The sequence below is a fragment of the Pipra filicauda genome, unplaced genomic scaffold, assembly GCF_003945595.2.
Source record: "Pipra filicauda isolate LSUMZ 115617 unplaced genomic scaffold, ASM394559v2 scaffold157_size4220110_pilon, whole genome shotgun sequence".
Classification (NCBI taxonomy): domain Eukaryota; kingdom Metazoa; phylum Chordata; class Aves; order Passeriformes; family Pipridae; genus Pipra; species Pipra filicauda.
In genome coordinates this window covers 4,176,802-4,201,628 of record NW_024104073.1, presented here as the reverse complement: position 1 = coordinate 4,201,628, position 24,827 = coordinate 4,176,802, and the positions used below count along the sequence as shown (strand labels likewise).

At 40.2% G+C, this 24,827-nt stretch overlaps 2 protein-coding genes and 1 long non-coding RNA gene across 3 annotated transcripts; 2 read left to right on the top strand and 1 right to left on the bottom strand.

Moving 5' to 3' along the window:
• Positions 1 to 12: 12 nt before the first annotated feature.
• On the top strand, positions 13 to 13,696 carry MTERF3 (mitochondrial transcription termination factor 3). Its single transcript, XM_027725454.2, has 8 exons — positions 13 to 90; positions 550 to 901; positions 2,362 to 2,514; positions 3,477 to 3,666; positions 6,823 to 6,970; positions 8,207 to 8,278; positions 11,028 to 11,189; positions 13,438 to 13,696. The coding sequence occupies exons 1-8, from the start codon at positions 25 to 27 to the stop codon at positions 13,630 to 13,632; spliced, it is 1,338 nt and encodes a 445-aa protein (XP_027581255.1). The 5' UTR covers positions 13 to 24; the 3' UTR covers positions 13,633 to 13,696.
• LOC120322824 lies at positions 6,778 to 15,120 on the bottom strand. The gene is made up of 2 exons (XR_005562756.1): positions 14,696 to 15,120; positions 6,778 to 8,099 (listed from the first exon to the last, which is right to left on the bottom strand). It is a non-coding gene; the product is annotated as an uncharacterized LOC120322824 (long non-coding RNA).
• A 71-nt stretch (positions 15,121 to 15,191) lies between these two features.
• LOC113990229 (cytochrome b-c1 complex subunit 7) lies at positions 15,192 to 20,156 on the top strand. Its single transcript, XM_027725455.2, has 4 exons — positions 15,192 to 15,231; positions 16,459 to 16,530; positions 18,215 to 18,381; positions 19,571 to 20,156. Exons 1-4 carry the CDS (start codon positions 15,213 to 15,215, stop codon positions 19,646 to 19,648), a joined length of 336 nt encoding a protein of 111 aa, XP_027581256.1. The 5' UTR covers positions 15,192 to 15,212; the 3' UTR covers positions 19,649 to 20,156.
• The last annotated feature ends 4,671 nt before the right edge of the window (positions 20,157 to 24,827 follow it).

The window sequence follows — 24,827 nt, the reverse complement described above, 5'->3', positions numbered from 1 at the left end:
CCCCCTCCCCCCCTTTCCTCGCGGATGGTCTCGCCTGGGTTGGGCTGGGGGCGGGGCACACACGTGGTCAGGCCGCGCCGAGCGGGGCAGGTGAGGTGATGGCGGGTCTCGGGGGTGTTTCCATGATCTCTCCATGGTCTCCACATTCTCCTGCATACGCAGAGGCTGCCGGCATGGGGAGGCCTGCGAGGGGCGGCGAGCGCGGCGCGCCCGGCGCGCCCGGGCCCAGCCTCCCCCGCCCTGTGGCGCTGTGCGGTGACGGCCCTGCGCAGAGGGCCCTGTCCCGCGGAGAGGGTTGAGGTCCTGGCTGGGCTTCCCCCGTGCTCCCAGAGGGACAGCTGTCGTACAGGACGACGGGCAGTGGCCTTCAGACCCGGCTTCTCTCCCCAGTTTTGCCTCCTCCGTTTGCCACGCGTTTAAAGCCTTAAAGCATCTCCTTGGTGCTCTGTAGTGAGCCATTGCTGTAGCGCCCAGGGTATTCGCCCTCCCGGCTCTGCGGCCAGGCAGGCAGCGCCTTTGCCGCCCCTCAGCCCTTTTTTCTCCCGGCAGGATGCTGTGTTGAGGTGGGAGATGGCTCTGTGGGCCCGGCAGGCCTCCCTCTGGTGTTGCCTGCTGAACACGGCCCGCGCTGCCGGGTTTCCTCGGAGGCTGAGGAGCTGCGGGAGCCCCGCACGGACCTGCCGTGAGTTCGCCCCTCTGGCTCTGCTGCCCGCCGGGAAGGACGGTGTTCTGTGGAGACTACAGGCATGCAGGCATGCGTCTGTAGGAAGCTGTTTCGCGCCCGACAGTGCCAAGGATGGATCCTTCTCTCCTCTGGAAAGTAATTTGCCTTCACCAGTAAAACAGGAACAAGCAAAAGTAGAAACATTACCTGATCTGAATGCAAAAATCCTGAATGAAGGTAAGAGGTTTTAAGGCATACCATTTTTCCCGAATCTTCAAATCATGCTTTCAGGATGTTGTGGTTTAACCCCAGCTGGGTTCTCTTTTCTTGGCCCGTTTATCTAAAACACTTATCTGGAGTTCCTGACTTTCACTTGGTTTTAGCCCCCTAGTTAATGCAGATATTCTTGTGGTCACCGTGGCATCCAAAGCATACCTTTAAGGTGAGATGAAGATAAAATGTTTTGGGTAGAAATGTAGGTCTGGAGCTGCCATTTGAAGGCTTTTTCTTTTGATAAATCTACCTGCAGTAGTTGAGCGTTTGCCTTTCCCTCACATACCTGCTGATACAAACTAAGGGTATTGGTTTGGGTGTTTTCTTTGGGTTTTTTTTGAACAAGGCTGGGGGAGTCCACGCCTGAAGCAGCTCACGCAATACAGCCGTTTGAATGATCAGGAACGAACAACAGGAGGCAGCAGTGTGAAGCCTGCTTTAAGCACTGCTCTGATGAGAAATGCTCGTCCAACTGTCTCCTGAGGAAAGGAGATGAAAGATAAATACAATGTGCAGCTCTTCCTGAAACATTAGGATCATGCTACTTACTGTGGAATCTGTCTTGGTAGTTCTGGTGTGTCTTTGTTTTCTTGACATGGAAGAGTGTTACCCTAGTCTCTAGGATGGCATTGTGCAAAGGTACAGGGGACAGAAAACCCCCTTCCTGAAGAGTTTATAATCAGGGCTGTTGATCAATAATCAATCTGATAATTTAGGAAGATGCTAGCAGCCAGCCTGGAAACAGTAAATCTAGCTGCTGTGAGCTCCTGTCAGTGGAAGAATAGATCCATTTATAGAAGTATTTTTTAAAGGACACTAAGCTCTGTGACTTCAAACACTTAAGGGGAAACAAGCATAATAATGTTCTCTTTGAAACCTTAGTGAGTAGGAAATGGAGCTTGATTTCTTTTGCTGTTAATGGTGGTGGCAGTCAGCAGCCATTCTGTAATGGATAAGACATGATAGCTTGGTTGGAGTTGGCTGTGAAATGCAGTTGTTTTAACTTTCAGTATATTTCAGGCATCAGATTCAAAAGAGGCATAAAATAGTGGGCTTGTCAGGTTATGAAAAATAATCTTTGCGGTAGCCTTTTTCTGGATATGATCAGGCAAGAATGCATTTGTGAAGACATGAAAGGAGATTCTTTTTCAAGAAGGTGATGTGATCTGCAGACTGAAGGCAGGCTGGCTGGGTACTACACTGATTTGGACACATGAGCAAGAGCTGATGAGCAGTGACAAGGAGATGGAACAGAGGCAAAAACTGGGAGTACAGTCTATGTTTTCAAATAATAGGTTGAATATTCATCTCATGCACAGTGTTCCTGCATTTTGAACTGGATTTTAGGAGATCTGTATAGCATTTGGTGGGAGCAGCTTTGTCTTTCACAAAATGCATTTGGGTCATCCACATTTGTTTCTTAGATTGGGATGACATCCCACCTTCATCTGCCTTGGAAGAGATTTCTGAGGAAGAAGCTGTACAGATCATCGCAGAACCGATTCTTCCCCTTCAGTCTACCACGCTCCGAGATTATGTTGATCATTCAGAAACCCTTGCAAAGCTTGTCCACCTAGGTATGTGTGATTTTATTTGTGTAGTTTGCCTATGTCTGGAGCTCTGGAGATTCTTGTGTTTTACTGGTTCCCTTGTAAACTTGAAAGAGAGAATGGTGACTAATGGCAAAAAGCAGCAGAATATTATCCAGAGTAAATGGAAAAAGAAGGGGGCTGTGTCACTCAATAGCAATGCCATATTTCTTGAAAACAAAGCTGGCTAGTTTTAGTCCCTTAGCGCTTTGGGTGCCAGGAGGAAGCATCTCTCACAGCTTCTGGAGGTGGGGAACACTATGTAACTTAATTGGTCTCTCTTCTTTTGGGATGGCTAAGGTTGCTTTAATTTGCTGCAAAAGAAAATGCAGTTCTCCATCCTTGGAAAGAAGGAGAGTGGTTGCTGTGCAGAACCTTAGAAGTGGGGCACAGTAAACTAGAGGCAAGAGTGAAGGATGGAAAAGAACCTTCTCATCAAAAAGCAGTTGGACTGCAGGTATATCTGAGTTCAAGGTTGCTGGCCACCTCCTTGTTGCCCAAACATCCAAGGAACACTAGAAGAAGGTTGGAGAAATAAGTATTTGAGAGGGGGGAATCTGGCCCCATGTAGTAACAAATTACTATGTGTGAGTCAGTATATAAAGGCACTTCACTGCACAATTGTTCTCTTCCCTTGTATAATGGAGTTGGGAATTTCTTGCACACATACTTCTTTGCAACAAGAGCATATGGCACATGCAGGATTCACTGCAAATGTCTTCCTTCAAAAAATAAACTCAGCAAAAGGGTCTAAAATGACTGCTTGTTTTATCTGGAATCTTTCCACAATATACAAGGTGTTATGACCTTGCTGTGTTGAACAATTAAAGTATGCCAAATCAGTGCAAAAAAAGGAGTAGTCCTGTAAATTCCAACGTGCCTTTGTGAAACATTTACAGGAAGTAATGTCTGAGTTTATTTAAAACAATTTTTAATTTTGTTTGTTGTAGGAGTTGACCTATCCCAAGTGGAAAAACGTCAAAAGGCAGGTCAGCTCTTACTGACCTTGGACTTTGAAAAAGATATAAGAAAAATACTTCTGTTTCTTAAGGATGTGGGTGTAGAAGACAATCAGCTGGGACCATTCCTGACCAAAAATCCATACATCCTTGGTGAAGATCTGGAAGCTTTAGAAACCAGGTAAGACTTTCAAACAGCAGCGGGGTGTTAAGCCCCTTGCGTTGAAGATCTGCTTTCCCCTATGGCTTAACCTTACCTGAATGATTGCGTGTTGCCTCCTGCTTCCTTTCTGACTCAATCCCTGGCTCCTTGTTCCTGTGCCTTCCCATCTGTTGGCACTGACGTGTGGTGATATCATAAGTCAAGTCAACACCTTGATCTGCCTGAAAACTGACCATTAAAAAATTTTACTGCCCATCCCTATCTCTCTGCCCCAGAGGAAGCAGCTTGCCCTCCTAGGCCACTTGCTTTACCTGCGTCAGCTTGGATTCCAAAATGTCAGTCCCTGAGGCTTTTTAGAAATATATTAACCTCTTTAGTCACGATTTGAAACCACTCTTCTAGATGCTACATCTGCCTTGTAAATTCTGCAGTAAAAGAAGCAGACCAGATCTCTTCCGTGATGACATCTAATAGCAGCAGAAGGTTTTGGCGACACTCTTTTTTCCTGTTGTCCAGCTCAGACTGAACACAAGACTACAATGAACTAATTTGTGTGTGTGTTTTCATTCACACCTTTATGGCCCTACACTGTTCCTCAGTCCCTAAAATGGACTTTTATTCTTAACATTACTTCAAATTCAACAGTTTATTTCAGAAGAACTCGTGTGTGAATGTACATACATTTTTTAATGAACTCAGAACTTCTCAGTATTTAAAAATTCCAGAAAAGAAAGTCTGTCTGCTTGGCTCTTGCATGTAGTAGCTGTCCAAGACAGAAATCTGAAAGTACGGATATTTGGTAACAAGCACATGATCTGGATATATAAGATAGACCTGACTTCTTTTTTCTCTGTTCTTCAAACCTCCTGTTCAGTAAGTGGCCTTTCAGAAACAATATCCAAAGAGAACCTGTGTAATTTTTCAGCAGTAGTTTTGAGTCTAGATATCAGAGTTATTTATACTCTGCTGAAAAGAGTATTTTTTTTTTGCTATGATAAATATACTGACACTTCTGTGAAGTCAAATTCGCTTTTCATTGACAGTCCTGTGGCACTGAAAAGCAAATTTGCGAAGTAGGGACTGAACAGAGCAGTCCAATTTCTCCTTAATTTTCTGCATTACAATTCTTCAGTAAGTTTGACACTGGTGAGTGCTTTCCTGCAAGCTTTAAAGCAAGTGTGCTGTGAAGGCTGTGAAGTGAATGTGTCTCAGATAGCTGTCTTTTGAAAGATGAGTATCACCTTTGCATAAACAGTTCAGTGCAGATGGACATGGTATTGGTTACATCACTCTGGAATGTTTTATTGCTATGGATTCCACGTTGCTAGGAAACAAAACACAAATTTCAATAGATTTGGCATTTGACTTCAGATAAACATCATAAAAGTCAAAACATTCCATAATTCATAACAATTTTGACAGTTGCAAATCAGTGTCTGTACTGCAGCTGCACCAGATGCTTTGTTTTACGTTATTGTTAATGATGACTTAAAACTGTTAACATGCTACATAGAACTGCTGACCCCTGTAGTAGAACGAGGGCTAACCTTGGTGCCAACACTCACAGATGTATCTCAAACTTTGGCCAAGTTGGATGATTGTGTTTCTTTAATATACCAGTTTCTGGAGTCAGGTTATTACAATCTTGCCATCCCTCTTTTAAGTTTCTTGCCTTTCCAGAATGTGAAGAAATGCTTCAGGTGTGAATCTTAATGACTTGTTAACAGAAAACAAGTGGAGCCAGGACAGCCAAAAGATTTTATTTTTCATCTGCTCATTTAGCTATGTTTCTGGGATGATTGGCAGCTGTGTCCTTGAAAAAATTAATGGAAGAAGTATGGTGTAGCCAAGCTGCAGCATTCGAAACATAATGGGATAATTTTTAAAGGGCCAGGTGGTTATTGTTGTGTTCTGATTTTCTCCCCCTCTTAACCTTTCCTTGTCTTTGAGGTTTCTGCAGCCAGTTCTATCAGCACTGTCTGGAGCCTAGGCTGCTACCTTCTCTGTTGGGGTGCCTGCTCAATCAGGAATTGGTCATCTAGAGCTTGTTCTTGTATCTTCTGTCTGGACATTTTTTGGCTTGTGATGACTTCATTTTTGAGGGTTTGTGGAAAGAGGGAGTCTGTAGTGACTGGAAGGTAATTTTGTTTTCTCTGCACAAGATGTGGTTTAACACAGAGCCTGTTTTTTGCTGAATACCTGCTTCTGCAGAATACTCTGCAATCCATTTAGTATCTAAATTACTGCCAGATAAAAACAATTCTTATGTGCTTTCATCTGACAGAAAATACTTCCATATACTCTCATCTACAGCCAAAGGAAATCTCTCCAAACTGTAGTTCAGTTGTTTTGTAGATGGAGACATGGATTAATTGTGTCTCTCTTTATGTGCTGTATTGGCCCTCCTTTGTTCCTTTTTCTGGTAATCACGTATGGTAATCATCTACTGCAAGTAGTACTTGAAATAAGATTTCACATTCACTGAATTTAACAAAGTTTGGAAAAAGTATTGAGTTGGAAAGCAAGAAAGCTCTGTTAAACATAAAAACTTTAGTCAGCTCCTTTTCCTTTCCGATGACCAGATATTTGTTACCTAATCGTTGGACCACTGACTGAAAGTAGGGACCTATTGCAACAAATGTAACTTCAGCTAATCTAGAGATGCCTTTTCGGACAATGTCTCTACACATAACGTTGTTGTAGGGTATTTCTACTCCAGTGCTATTGGCAAAACAGGGATGTATGAGGTATAGTACAATGTTCTTTCAGCAGTAGAAATGGAATTCATTAAAATAGCAAAAAGCTGTATATATCTTCTTGTCCATACCCTATGATGATCTATTAATGTGTTTGCAATCTAGGAGACAGGCTGGTAGTTAAATGTAGGTTAACATAGTTATCTGCTTAAGTACAGCTGGAAGGAATTAAAATCTGTCTTCAGTATTGACATTCTGCTCTGAGGTTTATTTTACTTCTAATTAATTGGAAGGGAGGGTATTTTGCTTTTACGATAACTGCAGAATTCATCCTAATTATTTTTGGCAGGGTTGCATGTTAATGCTAGAACATCTGTCCATTTATAAGATATCACTGAGGAATTTAAGCAGTACTGAATAAATGGAGGCAATAAAATTTTCATCACTGGATTTTATTTTGTTTTTGTTCTCTTTCTAGAGTGGCTTACCTAAAATCAAAAAAATTTGGTAAGTCAGAAATTGCTCAGATGGTCTCGAGAGCTCCATATCTGCTGTTGTTTTCAGTGGAAAGACTGGATAACAGACTGGGTTTCTTCAAAAATGAACTTGGTCTCAGTGTAAAGAAGGTAAAGACTGAAGTCTTTAGTTATTTTCTTATTAACAACTGTAAGGGCTTGCAGTATGAATATTTCAAGTGTTTGGAGGTTATCCACAAACATCAGTGATGTTACCATGAGAACACAGAGGGTTACAAGAGGGTAACATGGTTTTAACTGCCTGTGGAAGTGATATAGACACCTAACATTCAGAAGTCCTGAAGTACAGGTTTTGAAGATGACTTGCTACAGATTATTTACAAACAAGCACGCATATGTCCAGTTTTATTACTTGAGGTGAGTTAGAGGACTGAATTCATTACCGAAACAGCAAGCACCTTTTATAACTTCTGGAAAATTAAATGCTTCTCTTCATCTCCTCAAGATACTGCAAAATACTTAACTCATAATTGAAAAATTGTCTAATGTGTGAATATTATATCATATCAAACTAAATGCCAAATTATATACTCAGTTCACAATGAGTAACCTCTGGGTTTGCTTGTGACTGTGTACCACGCTTTGTGCTTAGCAGGTATTCAGCACTCTGCTTTGGGATCTTCAGGGGAGGTAGTAGCTGGACTTGCTTGGAATAAGTGGGCAGTGTTAGGTGTTTCCTACAGTAGGTGAGGATTGCAATGAATGTCAAATTCCAAGTGGAATCAGGGTTGCTTTGCTGGCTTCTATCAGCTGAACAGTCATAGCTGTCACAGTGCTGGTTGCTGGCCGTCCTATGCTTGAGGTAAGAGACCTCCCCAGAAAAGGGTTTAGTCACTGCCTTGTGCTCAGGGTGGATTACAAGTGATTATGTGGCTTCGGGGACGTGGAGTAATTTCTTGTATTGCCATTATACTATGGTCTAACCAGATCCTGAATTAGACAAACTCCACTGAGCTGAAAAATCCTTTTATAGCCTTATTGGGTAGTGTGTTGTTAACTTCTTTAAAAAGATGGGAAGAAATAGCTTGAGCACTGAGAGAGACAGAGCTCTTGAGCATGCTTTTGACGCATGCTTTTACTCCCTTTTCCCATCTGCTTTACAACACCTATGTTGTTTTTTGTTTTCCATTTGAGTAACTTTTTGCATCTTAATATACTGCTGCTTCATACAAACTCCTCCTTGGTGTAGAAATAAAAACGAATTGCATCCCTCTTCCGGCTGCAAAAAAAAAAAGAAAAAAAAAGCTTATATGAGATCTTTCTTTCACAAATGAATTCACAAACAAGCTTTCAGTAATACTCCTTTTGTGTTTTCCCTAATTGTAGACAAAGGACCTGGTAGTTCGTCTTCCAAGGCTACTGACTGGCAAATTAGAACCTGTAAAAGAAAATCTTCAGGTGAGTTTATGAATAGATATTAAAAGCGTATTGTGTATCCATATAGTTCAAGAGTTGTCAGAAGATAAAATTCCTAGAGGAGACTCATGCATAGAAAGTATTTAACGAAATAATTTTAGTGGAGATATAAAATAACTGAGGATTTTGTTCAAAAATTTATTTTCCTCTATATCTTGCAAGCGTATAGAATACATGGAGCAGTATCTTATTGTCTTGTACTCTGATGCAGTGTCCTCCTGCCAAAAGTTGCTATCTGATGACACAAATTGTTACCCCTGTTTTATGAGTAGAAAAACATTCCCTCTTTTTTCCCCCCCTTAATTATTATGGGTTTTTGCTAACTTGGGCTGTCCATGAGTATTTAGGAGCAAGAAATGTGCAGTTGATTATTTTCCTCTTGGCAGGTAGCTGGTCTGCCAAAATGTGCATTTGACACCTATTGTCTGATAGCAGATGGTCGTTATTAACAACTGTTGGGTAAATAACTTCAAACCCCCAGAGACTCCTTTCCCTTTTGAAAATGTAACTATGTATTGGTTTAATTATTGTGCTGTAAAGCCATCGAGGCCAAACAGCATGATGTATTATAACAATTTGTGAAATTCCATTATCCTATAATGCATAACTGTGACTTAAAATGTATAATTTTCAGACGGACTCACTGCTCTGAAACTATTAAACACTAGAAATCTTGCAATCTGGAATGTGTGTGTGGTAAGGGAGGAGACTGGAAAGTAGCAGACTGTTCTAATTAATAGTGCTTTCTTTTTAATGGACATGGTTTCCACAGGCTAGGGATTCAGTATATTATAATGAATGTGTTTTTAAGATTCTCAGTTCTATGTGACTATCTTGTTTATCTACCAAATATATATATATAAATAGCATTTATTTTTAACGTGTGAGAGAGAGGGAGAGAGAGGTAGGATTTTTAGGTTCTCACTGTTGAAATCTGCTCATAATTAGAAGCTCTAGCCTTTCAGGAGGTTGGATATTTCGGTTTCAGAATCTGGGTTCAGATCTGTATGTCCTAAACTGATGGTGGGAGGGCAGTACTTGGAAAGTGAAACCATGTACCACCAGTTCAGAAGTGATCAGGTCATTTCCTTCATTTTGAATGGACTGTTATTTAGAAACAACTACTGGTTGTCAAAAGATACCCGCCATGATAAATGATCTGAAGGATTATTATTTGTTCCATCCTTTGAAGGTTTCATCCAGCACGATTAGAGATTAACACAGTAAAACCTGACAGCTTGCATTACCACTGCCTATTGTGGGAATAATATAGAATAAGTTGAATATTGCTGAGACTTACACAGTAAGAATATTAGCATATGTGGCCTAGAGAGTTACTGAATATTAAATATGTTTGCTGTCAAACTGAGTGCAGTCAAAGCAATTTACACTTGAGCTCACGGGTTCTGGCATGAGGGAGCTGTTCCATTTCAAAGAGTAGAAGATAAAAGGTCAGGATTCTTGTCACAATTACCCCTACAGTGGGCCCAGCTTTACATCTGCAGTGATTTAACATTTGGTCTTATCAGGTTGTGTATCGTAATGCAGTAACTTACCACTGCCAACTCAGATCCATGGAAGATACTACTGAATGCAAACACTTCTTTTCATGCCTGAATGCTGTCTTAGTTGATTGGTATTTTGTGTGATGCACAAATATTTATAAAGCAGATAAGGAAAAACCAGGATTTGAAAGACCTGATTATAGTCACCTCTCGAAGCAATTCCCTGTGAGGATCTGTAAGTCCTAAGGTATCTTCAAAACCCAGTTTCTAAGCCCTTCCCTTTGTATTTGCCAAGCAATTCTGGAAAAGAGCTGCAGTCTTGGCACATCAAACTGGACAAATGAAAAGCACCACATTTTTGCCAATTGAAGTAGTACCTGGGTTGGATTTAAAAGTCTGGTTATGTTGACTGACAAGCATACCCGTTTCATGGCTGGAAACAAGCTGCTTATAAATGTCACTGGAAGACAGAAGAAATGGCTGAGTTACCAGACACTCCTGTATGCTGAATTCCTTTCTCAACAACTCAATGAACTGCTTGCCATTCTGCAATCTGGGAGGAGTGCTTATGATTTTATTGAAAAAATGTGTTTTGTTTTCCTTTTGGGAAATCGTAATTGAAGTCAAGGCAGTCTCTGAAAAAGACATCTTACTTTAGACATTATTGAACTCTAAAACAAGTTGATAAGACTGCATATTCTACACAGCTCTTTCAGGTTCAACAGTCTTCAGTTGAAGACTACAGGACTGAAATTATACTCCCTATTATAAAAAATGTAACTTGGATACATTAGCAAAGAAGTAATGTTTCATTGCTGTGTTTTACAGAGCTCAGCAGCTCCACAACAAGAAAGTCAGTCTTTTGACAGCTTGGTATTGAAACTGGTGAAGGATCTTAGGGCAGAATTTTTATGCTTGTGACTGCCACGCATATGTAGACACTGGTTTTTGTTGATATCTCAGACAAGCTGAAAAAAACATAGTATTCACAGAAGTCATCTTTACTTTGGGGATACTCTGTAAACAAATTACACTTTAATCCAGAATGATAACTTGCATTGTCTGACTTCAGAACAACTGAAGGGGTGGATATTATTGTGGGATGCATTCTTGTTGCTGTGTGACAAAGGGTAGAAGAATTTTACATCAGTTTATTTCAGTGGACATTTAAGTAAGCCAAGTTTGCTGTAGCTAACTTGTAAAGGTAAAATTGTGTTCTTTTTCAGGTTTGTCAGATCGACCTTGGTTTTCAACGCAATGAAATTCAACAGATAGTGTATAAAACCCCCAAGATTTTAACCGCAAGTAAAAAGAGGCTCAGACAGACATTTGACTACTTACACAACATAATGGGCATTCCCCACCACATGCTTACTCGCTTTCCTCAGGTGAGTTGTTAATCTGGGAATAAATTGTAGGTGCTTTTGTCACAGCCACTTCACTAATACGGTGCTGAAGGTGGAGCCTCACTGTATGCAGTGAATTCACGTGTGAATTCTTCAACTTGCCTGTGACTTTTACTGTAACTGGGACAACTTATATTGGCAATTCAGAAAACATGGAGGATTCCAGTGTGGAAGTGTTGCTTTTTTTCCCCTGACACGTTACATCACTAACCCCAGTCTTGTGAATTTTTACGTTTTCAACAGAGGTAGTCATGCTTATCTCTTCTGGATTCATGCAAGAGAGATTACTACCTGCTTAGGGATTTGCTTGTCCTGAAATCTTACCTAAGAGACACAAGGGAAGACTGATTATGCAGAAGATCTGTTCATTAGATAACATGTATACATATAAACATTTCTTTCAGATTTGTCTACTTAAAAAACTAATTTTAGAGATTTAGGATCTGAAAAGAGTGTAAAGAGAAGAGAAATTCTGTCCATTAGGCACTCAAATTCTCATCGGTGTTCCTATTGCTGTGGCAATTGCTAAAATATCACAGGATTGAAAATAGATTGGTTCCCTGATTACTAATTTTTTTCTATCTCCTCACTACTGTTATTTCCTCTCAAAAGTTGAAAGCTGTAGTCACTTCATTCAATGCTGACATGCAGTCGCAATAGCTTCTTAGAAGGTAAAAGTGAAAGGACAAATTGCAGCTTCTGAACTGAAATAATTTTCTTATAAAGCAAGTCTAGTAGAGAATCTAACTGGCTAAAAAGCCAAAATTGTATGGGGAAATAAAACTACTTCCCAGGATTTTGATTGCTTCTCTTGCTGTTTAATATATCTTTACTTAAGGACGATGCTTGCAGTAACTCCAATCTCTGTCAGTTTTGCCCTCCTTGATACATAAGTGACCACAGGTCTTTCTCATTTCCTTCTCAGTTGTCTTATTGTTAGCTTTGTGGTTCACCTCATTATTTTTCTTCCCTTTCTTTGGAAGGGTAAGTGGAGACCTCTATTCCTTGTTCTTGGCACAGTCACTTCTTCTCTTCCCTGTTCTTCCCTTTCATCCTCAAAAACTGTGAGTTTCAGGATATGGTTAGTGCAAGTCAGTCTGGTGGTCTGGCCTTTAACTTGTGCATTTACAAATGTATATATGTCTCTATCTGTACTTCCTTCTATCCCAAATTACAATAATGCTGAAGATAAGAGGTATACAGGATTTTTTTTCATCAAATGCTCTCTGATATTACAGCTGTTCTTGTAACCATTCTTTCTATCAGCTAACTCCACAAAAGGTGGTGAAATTTTTTTCTCCTGTCTTCTGACACTCTCTTGAAATTCAAGGAAGGCAGAGGAGGAACAGTAGTTTTGTTTCTCTCCTAGTTCAATTAGTTTGCATCCTCGTGAAATCCTTCTTTCATCAATGTAGTCTCTCTTTTTTAGTAAAATCTCTGCTTGCTGTAGCATTCATATTTTCACCATTATCCTCTCTCTAGCCACTCTCTCTGCAGTAGTACTGCTCAGAAATGCAGTTAGATGTCTGCCTTTAAGACTTAACTGTGCATCTCATCTTCTCTACTTCCTTCTCTTTTTAGATGTTCTGCTGATTTCTTTGATGTTTCCCTTACCATTGTTCTCACCTTTCACTGTCTAGATTTTTATTGTGGCAGGTATCTTCAAAGGTAGGCACTGCAGTGCAGCAGAAGACAAGTGGTTGTTTTGAACCACCACACTCTGCCTTTTAGCTGTGTTATGACAGCAGTTGCAGCCACTCACCTTTTCCCTTGCCACTGTGCCATTTGTTGGTTCACATTATACCATGTGGTCACCTGTTCATTTCTTCCTTGTAACAATGCTCATCTGAATCTGTCTGTAACAATAAATGCTTCTGATAGTATAGGGAAAATGCTCCCTGTTTCTGAATATCTCTTCTCCACTTCCTTGGCTGTGATTACACAAAAATAATATAGTTGTTATATATAAGTAAAAAACCTAACGTGCTTGAAAGTTGTATCTATCTGATTGTGTACGTAGGTCAGTGTATTGTATTGAGGCATTCAGAGTTTAGGTAATTTATATATAAATGTAACCTACCTGGTGTTTGATATGAATTAGAAGAAAATATGCAAATGATTTGTTTTCTTCCTAGATCTTCAGTTGGTCTAAAAAATGCTCTTATTTTAGATGCCTTGTAGTCTGAAATTTAGACAGTCTAAAAATTGCTTCCCTTTTTTTCTTTCTTAGGTTTTCAACTCAAAGCTGTTACGAATCAGAGAGAGGCACATGTTTCTTGCATTCTTGGGAAGAGCCCAGTATGACCCAGCACAACCCAGTTACATCTCTCTGGACCAGCTGGTATCCCTGCCTGATGAGGTGTTTTGTACAGAGGTTGCCAAAGCTTCTATACAGGACTTTGAAAATTTCTTAAAAACACTTTAGTAACACATGTAAAAAATAATAGAATAAAGTTATGAAATAAACATACTTTATGGAACCAATCCCCTTTAAGGACTCTAAACTTTTCTATTACTCGTTTAAGATTTCATTGCTTATGAAACATTTCTAGGATTTAAAGGCTCACAGTAATATTTATAGTAACTTTAAGTTTTTTTCAGAAGGATTGAGTGAATACTCATGCCATGGATTGCTGTTAATGCAATCCTTGTCATTAATCACTAACTTTATTCAAAGTGGATGATGCAGCACTCTAACAGAAAAGTAAATTAAAGTTGGATTCTTCTTTTTTTTTTCTTTCGATAATGGCAGAGTTTTGAGAAATGGAAAAACTAGCTAGTGACCTATTCACTGTCTTGCCCATTATCCTTTTCTCTCTTCACCCTCTTTCTCAAAAGTTAGAATGGCAAGCTAATGCAGTAGTGAAGAAGTGTTGTGTTTACCTGCTTGAGCTAATGTTGTTATTTTCCCTGTACAAAAAAGTACACCATTACGTATGTGAAGTTCCTCATACAAAAAGGCGTTTTTTCAACAGGTTACAAAGGTGTTCCCTTGTGAAGCTGGCTGCTGAAATTAATATCCTAAAAGCTGTGCAGCCTGGTTTGAAATGTCAAAAAAAAAAAAAAAATCAGCAAACTGAATCAAGGCAAATTCCAGAAAGAAAACTGTTAGTGTCCCTGAAATCTAGAAGGATCTTTATGTAAGTTACTTTTTTCTTTCCCTTGTTGAGTTTTCCCCACACCCCAAAGAGATTTGTGAGGTTTTAATTTGTTTTGAATGCCTCAAACTTTGAGCTTTTACTTCCCTTGTTATTTTTAAATGTAAAAATGATCGCTGCCAGAGCTAAAACAGTTTCTTTGAAATGTTAAATGCATGTGCTTCTGCCAAAATAGCTTCCCAGAAACACTATGAAGAAAGGAAGCAAAAGACTTTATGGGAGTGCTAAAAGGGAAGAGAGGATAGAAGAACTTTCTGAGCATCATGTAAAAAATCTGTGGCTCTAAGATGAAAACAGAATCTTTAGAAGAAATGTTTGGGCTAGAATTACCCAACTTTAGTCGGCTATTCTTGACAAGGGCTGGCAGCCTTGAACACGTTGATTCGCTGGGGCTCGCTGGGTACAACACGGCAAAGACCATTCGCGGCCTGGTGCAGTCTGGACTCTGCTGTTTGCTTTCCTGACTAAAAATTGCCTGTTGCAGCCGTATTTCTGGACTAATCCCACATATTCATTTTATTTCTTTTAAAACGCAGTGATCCATTCCTGAAGGAACTGCTGGGAAGAGAGGCAGCTATCTGTGCCTCAGAATGCAGAGCTGCTCACCGGGCAGCTGCGATACCTGAGCAGAGAGAGGTTTCTGCTTCTTCCTGTGATCGATCGGTACTTTGCTTACAGTGCTTTACAAAGCTAAATTTTATTGTCGTTATTTTTCGCTAACATTCATCCTCGCGCACACACAAATTCCCCCACTGACCCGGCGCATGCGCCGGCGGCGGGGCGGCATTGGCGAGCCCGCGCCCGCCCCTGCGGGTTACCCAGGAGGCTGCGCGGCGCAGAGGTCAAGATGGCGGCGAGGGCGTCTGGTGAGGAGGCGGGGGGCAACGGGGCCGGGGCCGGGGCCGGTCCACCTGCGGCGCTGCGCTCAACCCGCATAACGCCGGGGAGCGAGGCGGCCCGCGACGGGGACAGGGAGAACCGGGGAGCCGGTGTGCACCGTGTGCCCTTGACGGGAGTAGCGAGTGCTGCGGCACAGCCTTGGCGGGCGGGTCTCCTTGTCGTCCCTCCCGTGGTGGTGGAGGGAGCCTGGCTCCGATACCTGGATTTTCTGGGTGCTCGGGAGCATTGGAGGAGCCTTTGGGCAGCTCCGGAGGAGCCTCGGGTGTCGCTGTCCTGCGCGGGTACCGACTGCACGCATGGCTGGTGGAAGATTATTCCTTCTCAGGCCCTAAAGCACGCAGGAGTCAGTAAATAACCGAATGGGATAGTGCGCTAATGACGCACTGGTATCACACGTAGCACTGTTTTTTTGGGGTGACTTGGTAAGGCAAACGTCTTAAAAGTCACATAAGACAGCTTGCCCGGGCTGCATTGCCCATATTGTGCTGTACCCCTTATTGCGTTATTTCAATGGTATTTGTACCATCGTACTTAATTATGTTTTAATGCACCTTTTCCATCCAGAATCACATTTAATGAAAGATGAATGTGCTGTATGTGGTGTCTTTGTATTTTTATGGTTTTTTTTTTAAACTGTTTTTTGATCTTTCTGTTGGGGGGTACTTTTCAGTGTTGACTTTCTGGTTCACTTAGGCAGTTTCTTGATAAAGGAAGCTGTGGAATAGCAGTCAAGTAACTGGAGAGGAGAGCAAAAGGTTAACATATTAATATACTGACCTTGAAATCACATTAACCCACTGTTGTGGAACTTTGATAAATTATTTGAAAAGCATGACGGTTTTGCTTTCTGTAGAACGCTACCATTTTGGCTTATGTAAGAGTTATGGAGCGTAGAAGTGCTGGTGCTGTTTTGGAACAGTGGACCAATTCCTTGTTAAACTCTTAAAGCAGTCTCATATTGAAATTTCGTGAAACAGGTCGAACTGCAGTACATAATGAGAGTCCTACCTGGTCAGTGTCAGTTAAGGGATGTTGAGAAGTAAGAGAGGCCAAGTTGTATATGTTCAGATTCAAACTTGATGCAGTGTTATATTACTGCATATGAAGGAGGCCAGCGAATTTTTGTGTACTGTCATAGGGATGTGTAATGTTCATTTTTGTCTTGCTCTGCAACTGATGATGGTCACGTTCAGTCGCAGGAGGTGGTCGCCTGATAGACAGCATTCGCAAGTGGTACTATAATGCAGCTGGGTTCAACAAGCTTGGTAAGTGTTGGATTGAATTTAGCTATGGTTCATAATTGGCATATGTACATGCAGTTTAGCTAAAGTCTTTTTGATCAAAATTAGCTACTACTTTTGTGGAGGAAAAAGGTTGGCAGTAGCTTCACTCATCGTGATTTCTATCTAGTAATGAATCAGTGACTTTTCTGTTATTTCTGTGTTTGCTCATGTTTTCAGTGAATTAACTTATAACAGCTAAGGTCAAGCTGGAGCAGTTGAAAAAATTTTCACGGAGCAGTCCTGAAAGCTTGATTATTTACCTCTCCTCACCAAGTCACTTTCACCGGCCAGTATCTTCTAACTCGAAGACTGCTCTTGAAGCTGGAGAGGTTCCCACTGATAGCAGTCAGTCCGTCCACAATACTTCTGCAAAGTATCCAAAGTGCAGAAGAGGTTTTAGTTAGTTCTGCCCTTTGTGTCACCATAACTTCAGTTGGTGTCACCCTGGCCTGAACAGTGCTGGAATAGGTGTCAAAACAGTGTTTCCTTAAGTAGAGAAGATTGTCTTGATGGTATTGTCTTCACTTTGTTCAGAGTTGTTACCAAATTTGTTTCAACCATTTAGATGGCAGAACTGTTCTTGAATAAGAACCTGAATATTCAGTGCTTGTAATTTGCTGCTGACCACAATAAGTGCAAATCTTTTAAAGGAATTTAATATACCTGTCCTGGGGAAGCTAGAGAAAATAATTGCAAGACAACTGTAGAGGAATAAACTTAGACCTTTCCTCCAGAGATGAAGTGTTTAGCGCCTCTTTTTACGTCTGCCTGCTGAAATTCTTACTTCTGCTGCTTTTCTGGAAATGTGACTAAAAACTGAGAAAGACCAAATTTAATGTCGTAATTAAAGTAGCAGCAGTGCTCCCTGTGCCTTTGAAATAGGTTATAAAATTGAATTCAAGAATATATGACTAAAAAGAGATTTGTTTTATTGTGAGACCAAAACCTTTGACCACAAGTCAGTAGGTATACTCTTGTAATCTGCATCAGTCTTGGAATGCTACAGAAATAATATTTTTTTCTATTTTGCTAATACTGAACCTTTTAAACAGGGTTGGTTGAATTTCAAGAACTCTTTGTTCCACAAATGGTGTGAGAGTGTTCTTGGCTTTGAGAAGACAGGGTGCTTCTCCCTGATTTAACTTCTGATTTGCAACTCATGCACAAACATAGAGCTTCAGGTTTCCGTGGCTTAATATAATCAGTGGAGATCTGGTCATTATGGATAGGGGAGTTTAGAGCATAATTCTTCAGTACTGAAGGAGTCACATCTGTGGTTGACTAACTCTAATGGATTCAGAGCTCTTAAACCCTTTGCCTAGACAGTCATCTTAAATATAGATATAAAAATAGATGAGCATAAGTCCACCCCTCAGATCCAGAAAAGTTACTGTTCTGTATGGATATTTTCTTATTAAACACATTGAATTAAATACTTATTTTCCTTATTTCTCTTAAAGAAAAGGAGTAAAAAAACAGTAGGTAGAGTATGTGAAAGCCAGTGTTTAGAATTGCATGTTCTCTGTGAGCAATTAATGGTTCTCCTGGATTGGTTTTTCTTCGTGATTTTGCATTTGGAAGTGTTTTGCCCATGGTACTTAGAAACACTTGTGTCAATTCTAAATCTTGTTTAGGAATATTTATTCAGTGATACTTCTTGGTACAGGATTAATGCGAGATGATACACTGTATGAAGACGATGATGTAAAAGAAGCACTGAAGAGACTTCCAGAACATCTTTACAATGAACGAATATTCCGCATAAAGCGAGCATTGGACTTGAGCTTGAAACATCAGATCCTTCCGAAAGACCAGTGGGTGAAGTATGAGGAGGTGCGTGTACAGAGCGTTTTCAGGGTGGAGGTCTTAGATGGCAGTGCTGTGACTGGTCTTTGGGATTGTCATTTGCTGAAGAGACACATGCTTACATGTTCTTTATAATGAGTACATGAGTCAGTGTCTCACAGAACACCTCTGGAAAACACAGCTTTTGATGGCTGTTTAGAAATCTCTGGTTTTTGGTAGAAATTACCAAATTTTTCTCACAATGACATAAGCTCAAGCTGCAGCTCAGAATCACAGCACATTGTGTTCAGACAAAATATTTCTTCTAAGCTATTAGATAAAGAAATACTCTGTAAATAGCTTGGAAATTCTTACAAAAGGTCTCTTGCTTTTCTGATTAATATCTTAATCTTACAGAAAATCTCGAGCCAAAGGTTTTATTCATGAAGGTGCCAAGGAAGAATAAGTTAAAGGGAAATCTTGCACTAACATAAGCATCATCTTGTAATTTGAAAAGCAAACTACACTTTCTTTTCAGATCTAACTAATTTTTATTTTTAGAAGTGAATTGATTCACAGACTTTGCATTACTGTTCACCTCAGATTTCTCCAGATTACCAGGCAGTAAAGAATCTTATTGCTAAACTCTTGACTATAGGGTAGTATAAGGGTATTAATGTGTCTCTGTGTAAGCAGAGGATTTTTCTTGTGGTCTTGCTGGTATATCTGGGTAACTGCTGCGTCAGATAACCAGTTACATATTTCCTAAAGCAGCAGTTTGGTTTGTAAGTGTTAAACATGGTCAAGGTGTTCCACCAAATTCAAGTTTACAAGTTTCCACCAAATCACAAGTTTTAGAAGTTAAGCTCAAAAAAAGATTCTCCAGAGCATTATAGTTGGACTTTAAACTAATTAAAATGGATCTTGTACATTTGGGTATCTGCCAAAAGAACATTGCTTCTAAAGCTGTAGCTGGAAGCATCCCTTTGCTTGTTAATGTTGGTGAGGAATTAGGCATTAGTGGTTGCTGTAGTAGAAAACTTCTCAATGCAGACTTGGCAGATAGAAAGTTTACCTTTTCAGACTGAGTAAGGATTGATTTTTTTATTTTTTTTTCCCTTGTTAGGTTGGTGTTTAGTCAAATCTGAGGAGGAATGAGAGACAAGTAGTCTGTAGGAATGACTTGAGAGGTTTCTGGACCTCACTATAAATTTAAATATATTCTGTTCTTTTTTAGGATAACCATTATCTTGAACCATACCTAAAAGAAGTAATCCGTGAGAGACGTGAAAGGGAAGCATGGAATAAGAAGTAACTATTGAACTACTTCATGAAAATATCCACGTATTTCTGATATTTTTAAACATTTAGTTATAAAAGTCCACAGAGAGGCAATTGTGTGGCTGAAGAATACTATTTCAGCTTGTTCATTGAGTCTGTTCATCCAACCAAAATAAACATGTCGAAGTAAAAAATCTTGGATGAGTTCTTTTTGAATGTTAACAAGCTAATGTTCAGATCTTTCCTATGAACATATACATTACATATTAGTTTAGTGGTATGCAGTCTTCAGTCCAGCTTTTTGATTCTTACTCTTTTCATAGTACAGCTGTTTTCTGCAGTTGTAGGATTAGGTAAGAAACATTGAAGGCTGTTGGTGCTAGTTGCTTTGTTAAATTAAAAAGGAGTTTGTATTTCATTTGTCACTTCTCTCTGTAGATAACAATACTGGACCAGTGTTTGATGTTACAATGGTACTGTAAGACAGCAGAGTGTAATATCTGTGCATCTGAGCACTTACATATTAAAAAAAATGGAAAATATAGATGATTCCTTAGTCATAAAATAGGAAATATTTCACTAGCTTTTTGTATCATATACATTGTTAATCCTTAAAAGACTATTTTCATATAAGCTGTAATGACTGTCTCACTTCAGCTTCTTTAGAATTTTTGTTCTTTAAAAGGGTAAAAGTGGTATTCTGATGTGCTTTCAAGAACATATTTAACTTTCAAGAACATATTTAATTTTAATGTATTTTTTTCATTACCTAAAGCATGCTGTAGTTTACAGTGTTTGGTGTCCAGAAAGTACTGGCTCTTACTGGCTGAAGACCTTTAGTCTTCCATAGTTTAATGGTAGTGTTAATTTGAGACAGATATTGGTATTAGATGTGCCTGTATGAAGTACACAACTTCTGTGATAGTCTCAAGGTTTTTGTCTTTTTCATTTTGTTACACGTGCTTGTCTGCCAAATGCAACGCTCCATTTACCAAAAAGCTAGAGTAGTTTAGAAAAAAAAAAAAGAGGAAAACACACCTGCAGTTTTCAATTGATATGATCAGTGAAATATGATACTGGATTAGAAGCTAGAATGGAAGCTGTCTTTTAGCTTTGCTCATTACCCTGTTATTAACCTTTGTCTGCTTGCTAAAGTCCCTTACATCTCCTACAGTAAAATCTAGTGATTGAATCATATATAATTTGATGTATTTTTGAGAACTTTCTGTTCTTCTCCCAGGAGACAAATAGGACGTGAAGTTTCACTTCTCTTTATGGAATTATTAGAATCTACTTTTCTAATGGAATTAGAACTATTTCATTATCTGTTAGAATAATATTAGAAGTCTAAAGAGCTACTTCCGTTAGATAATTGAAAGGCATAGCTGGTCAAATTTCTACAAAAGTTAGAATTTTGTGGAAAGACAGTCACTGCTTATTTGACTGTAAGTTTGGATTGAGGAAAAAATCTCTCAAAAATTACTTGGTTTAGAGAAAAGGACTTTGTTGGCATCAAGCACTTAAAAATAGGCTTTGAGTGAAGTGCAAAGCAACCATGCTCCAATTGGCCTAAAGCATCCGAAATCACTGATGCCCTTACACTCAAATGTAACATCTTAAGAGCCAGAGATGAGTAGTAGAAGTTAATAAAAGAATCTTTCTACATTTTTATGGCAGCTCAAGGGGAGGAGGGAAAATGAAGCCAGGTTAAGAGGTTGCCTGTTCACTGAGGCTGTTTAGCAGCTTTCATTTAGATATGTTTCCAGATGCTTCTGACTTGGAGTGATAACTTTTAACTTTAAATTTCTATAATGTGCAGAAATCTCCTGTTGAAGTATTTTGAAAAATTTCACTGAATACTATTGTATTTTAGAAGGGTGTTTGAAGGAAATATTATTTGTCTTTTTTTTTTTTAGCAGAGATGGAGGTATATTCTTTGAAACGTTTAGGATTATCTAAAAATGGTGAGGAAGGAAGTGGGTGCAAGTGTGATATTTGTTGCCTGGGAACCAGGAGCTGTAGCAGTTTTGTGTTAGAGACTGTAAACTCTTTTCTAAAATATGTGATGTGAGATTTGTATGCTTGTACTGCTGGCTAATGCATGAATAACTTGGAAGACATTTCATATTTCACCCTCTGGTGTTCCCCTTGGCGTACACTGAGCAAACAAGCATTAATCTGTAGCTAGAAGAAACTGGAGTTTTCTTGTATGTAAGATCTGAATCCTACTGGTGACAAGGGTCAGCATGATTCCCATCTTTGAATACTTGCATTTATCGTTAAAAATATCTGGGATGGGAAGGAATGGACTTGTAAAAATGGGTTTTCAGCTCTGCCATTAATTGTAATGATTCCTTCCCACCTGTACAGCTCTCTGTGGGATCCTGCCATATTCCTTGTGCAGGCTATGTGCTCCTCAGTCAATGACCACAGACTGTGCAGCCATTAGCTCACTATCTGCAAAGTTGCCTCATTTTAAGGAAAAGCTTGATAACAGTAAAGGGGGTCAAATTGCCAGAGGTGTAAAAAGAAAAGTCTGATGCGGAAGGAAAGACCATTCTTTGGTTTGGAGAACTGGATTTTCTTTCTGCTGCTGTCACCAGGTTCTTCTATAACACTGAGAAAGTCACTTGGCTCACAGAAGCCCACTAAGAATTTTGCTAAATGCTTAATATGTGGGTGCTTGGGGCTACGTCTGCAGAAGTGCAGAGTAATCACATCTATATCTAGGTTCAGTAGATCTGTTCTGAAAATATTAGGTGAAAGTGTTGATATTCGGCCATACACTCAGTGGTGGTACAAGGAGCAAATTTCACAGGGATTCTCACAATCCTTATTCCTCTGATGGTAAGTGCAGAAATACTTACAAAGAAGCTGATACATTTGTGACCTCTGTACCAAGTGCTTTCGGGAAGCAAAGTTGAGCTGTGCACTGAAGAGGATTGAAAAGAATTCCTGAATGAGAGGAGTGCCTACTGAGAAAAATGCGAGCCTGCAACTTAAGGTCATATCATAATGCACAAGGCAATAGTGAATCTTGCAGTTCCTAATTTCCTGATTTTGAAACCTTCATCTTGGTTAATGTAGTTTTTTTTATATGAATTTTACAGAGATTCCATAAATTACTGAGATCTTTTCGTAGTTTGAGTTCACTACATCGAAATTATGTGTGTAAGAGTCTGAGCTGACACTGCTAATCCTGCAGTTTGATGACAGTTTTATCTTGAATTATTTTTCATCACTTTTAAGCAAACCTGTGCTTCACTTGGAAGTTTTTTTTATTAAATACATAGTGAAATATAAAAATACATTTTGATTGCTAAAGATCATGTTTGTTATGTCAGACTGATTTCTTTAAATTTTGAATCGGTCAACCCAGAAACAATGGATTTTTTTCAGCACTGTAACAAGAAACATATGCTTGTTTTACATCCAACTTCCATCTGAAGGAGAGCTACAGCACATATAAATCTCATAAGAATTTTGATGAAACATCATGCTTGTCATTATAATGGAACTGTTTTAGCATTAATATGGTAAACACATTCCGACTTGAAGCATTTTCTCTCTAGATAGCAAAGGTCAAGATGATCTTCAGGGTTTCCCTACAGTGCTGCTGTGCCTTTGCAGTCAGTTTCCACAGACTAAAACTGTGGCCGGGGTAAGGGCTGACCCTGTGGAGCAGAACAGGCAGAGGCAACCTGAGCCACTGCTGCTCCAGCGTGAGACCAGGGTGACTTCTTCACTTCTCAAAGCATCATTTAGCTGGTCTAGGGCCCAAAGGGCTAACATCTTGAAAAATCTGTAGGCAACCAACTCCATTGTAAAAAATCTATGTTAGCATGTAAGTACCCTTGAACTGGGCCTGATCCCAAAACTCTCTTTCCTCAAACTCTCCTGCAGGCCATGCAGAGCTGTAAGCTTCCTTCAGTGTCAGGTAGTTCCTGGCTCACCCAGAATCTCAGTGCTGGTGGTGCTGGGACTAGATGACGCGGTGGTCTGATGCCCCAGAATGCCAGAAAGCATCTGCACCTCTGCCTTCCTGGCAAGGTGAGTGTTCTCATGGTGCGTCTGGAGAAGGAGCCCTCAGTGCCTTCTGCTCACTGGTGATTTAAAGCTATATTATGCTGGCAGCCTGTGGGCTCAGTTCCTTTTTCTTCACAAAAGGTATGGATTCACAGTCCCCTTCTCTGAAAATGCTTTAGATCTCTGACATATATTTTCTGGAGTGCAAGTGGGGCTATTTAGTCCCTTTGGCCAGCTGTTCTGCATGAAAGGTCTAATGAACTGTACCAGGAGACACTATTGGTTGGTTGGCTATGGCTGCTTTCTGGGCTCATTTACCAGCTGCTTCAAAATAAGGGCAATGCCTGACTCCACCTGCCTAGAGGCATTTGCCTGCTTGGGCAATTACTGCCCATGAGCTTCTGCCCTGCTCTCTCCTGTAGTATCTGAAGCCTGGCACCCAGATCAAGGAGATATGCCAAGGGCTTGAGTGAGGAATGCAGAGTGGGTGAGGGGTTGAGACAGACCCAGGATTAGGAAACCAGGTGCAGGGATCTGAAAGAAGTATAAGGAAAATAAGTAGACCTCAATCCCCTTTGCCTGCTTTGAGGGTGCATGGTGAGGATGAGATGAAGTTGATGCGTTTATGCACAAACACAGTTGAATGCATTTTGGGAAATGGAATCACTGAGTATGATACTGAGGAGTGAGGTATGTGGTGGTTTGGCAAAGGCCAGGGTGATTGCAGGCCACTGCAGAGGGAGACACCTATGTATCCTAACTTTGCCAAGTTCATGGCACTCATTGAGGCTTAAGTTTTCGCTAAAAAATAAGGATCATCCATTGAACCTTAACATGAGTGGAACCCAAGCTGTTCTTGTCCTACCTCCATGATGTCTGGACATGGCCTAAGTGCCCATCTCCTGTGGCCCAACCTCATCTGTTTCCTTTTGTGAAAACTAGAGCAGCTTCAAGAATAAGCCCCAACAGCTGTAGGGTAGGTCTGAGTTTTGGATGCTTGCATCTCTGCAGCAAAAAATGAGCACTGGATCTTTCCCTTCCAAACCCTAAGCAAGTGGTGGAATTGCTGTTGCTTTTTTTTATGAGAGCTTGCTGCTTTGGTTCCTGTGCTGGGAAAGGATCTGGACTTTGAAACCCGATCAGAAAGAGGTACCTCAGCACAGCTGGGCTTGTGCTCTCCTCAGCCA

Excerpts from the sequence above, each read along its gene's own strand:
- MTERF3 (XM_027725454.2), top strand. The coding sequence starts at position 25 with ATGGTCTCGCCTGGGTTGGGCTGGGGGCGGGGCACACACGTGGTCAGG. Across the intron at positions 3,667-6,822 it reads CTGGAAGCTTTAGAAACCAG|AGTGGCTTACCTAAAATCAA; the intron begins GTAAGACTTTCA and ends TTCTCTTTCTAG. Across the intron at positions 6,971-8,206 it reads TTGGTCTCAGTGTAAAGAAG|ACAAAGGACCTGGTAGTTCG; the intron begins GTAAAGACTGAA and ends CCCTAATTGTAG.
- LOC113990229 (XM_027725455.2), top strand. Across the intron at positions 16,531-18,214 it reads AGCTGGGTTCAACAAGCTTG|GATTAATGCGAGATGATACA; the intron begins GTAAGTGTTGGA and ends TTCTTGGTACAG. Across the intron at positions 18,382-19,570 it reads AGTGGGTGAAGTATGAGGAG|GATAACCATTATCTTGAACC; the intron begins GTGCGTGTACAG and ends GTTCTTTTTTAG.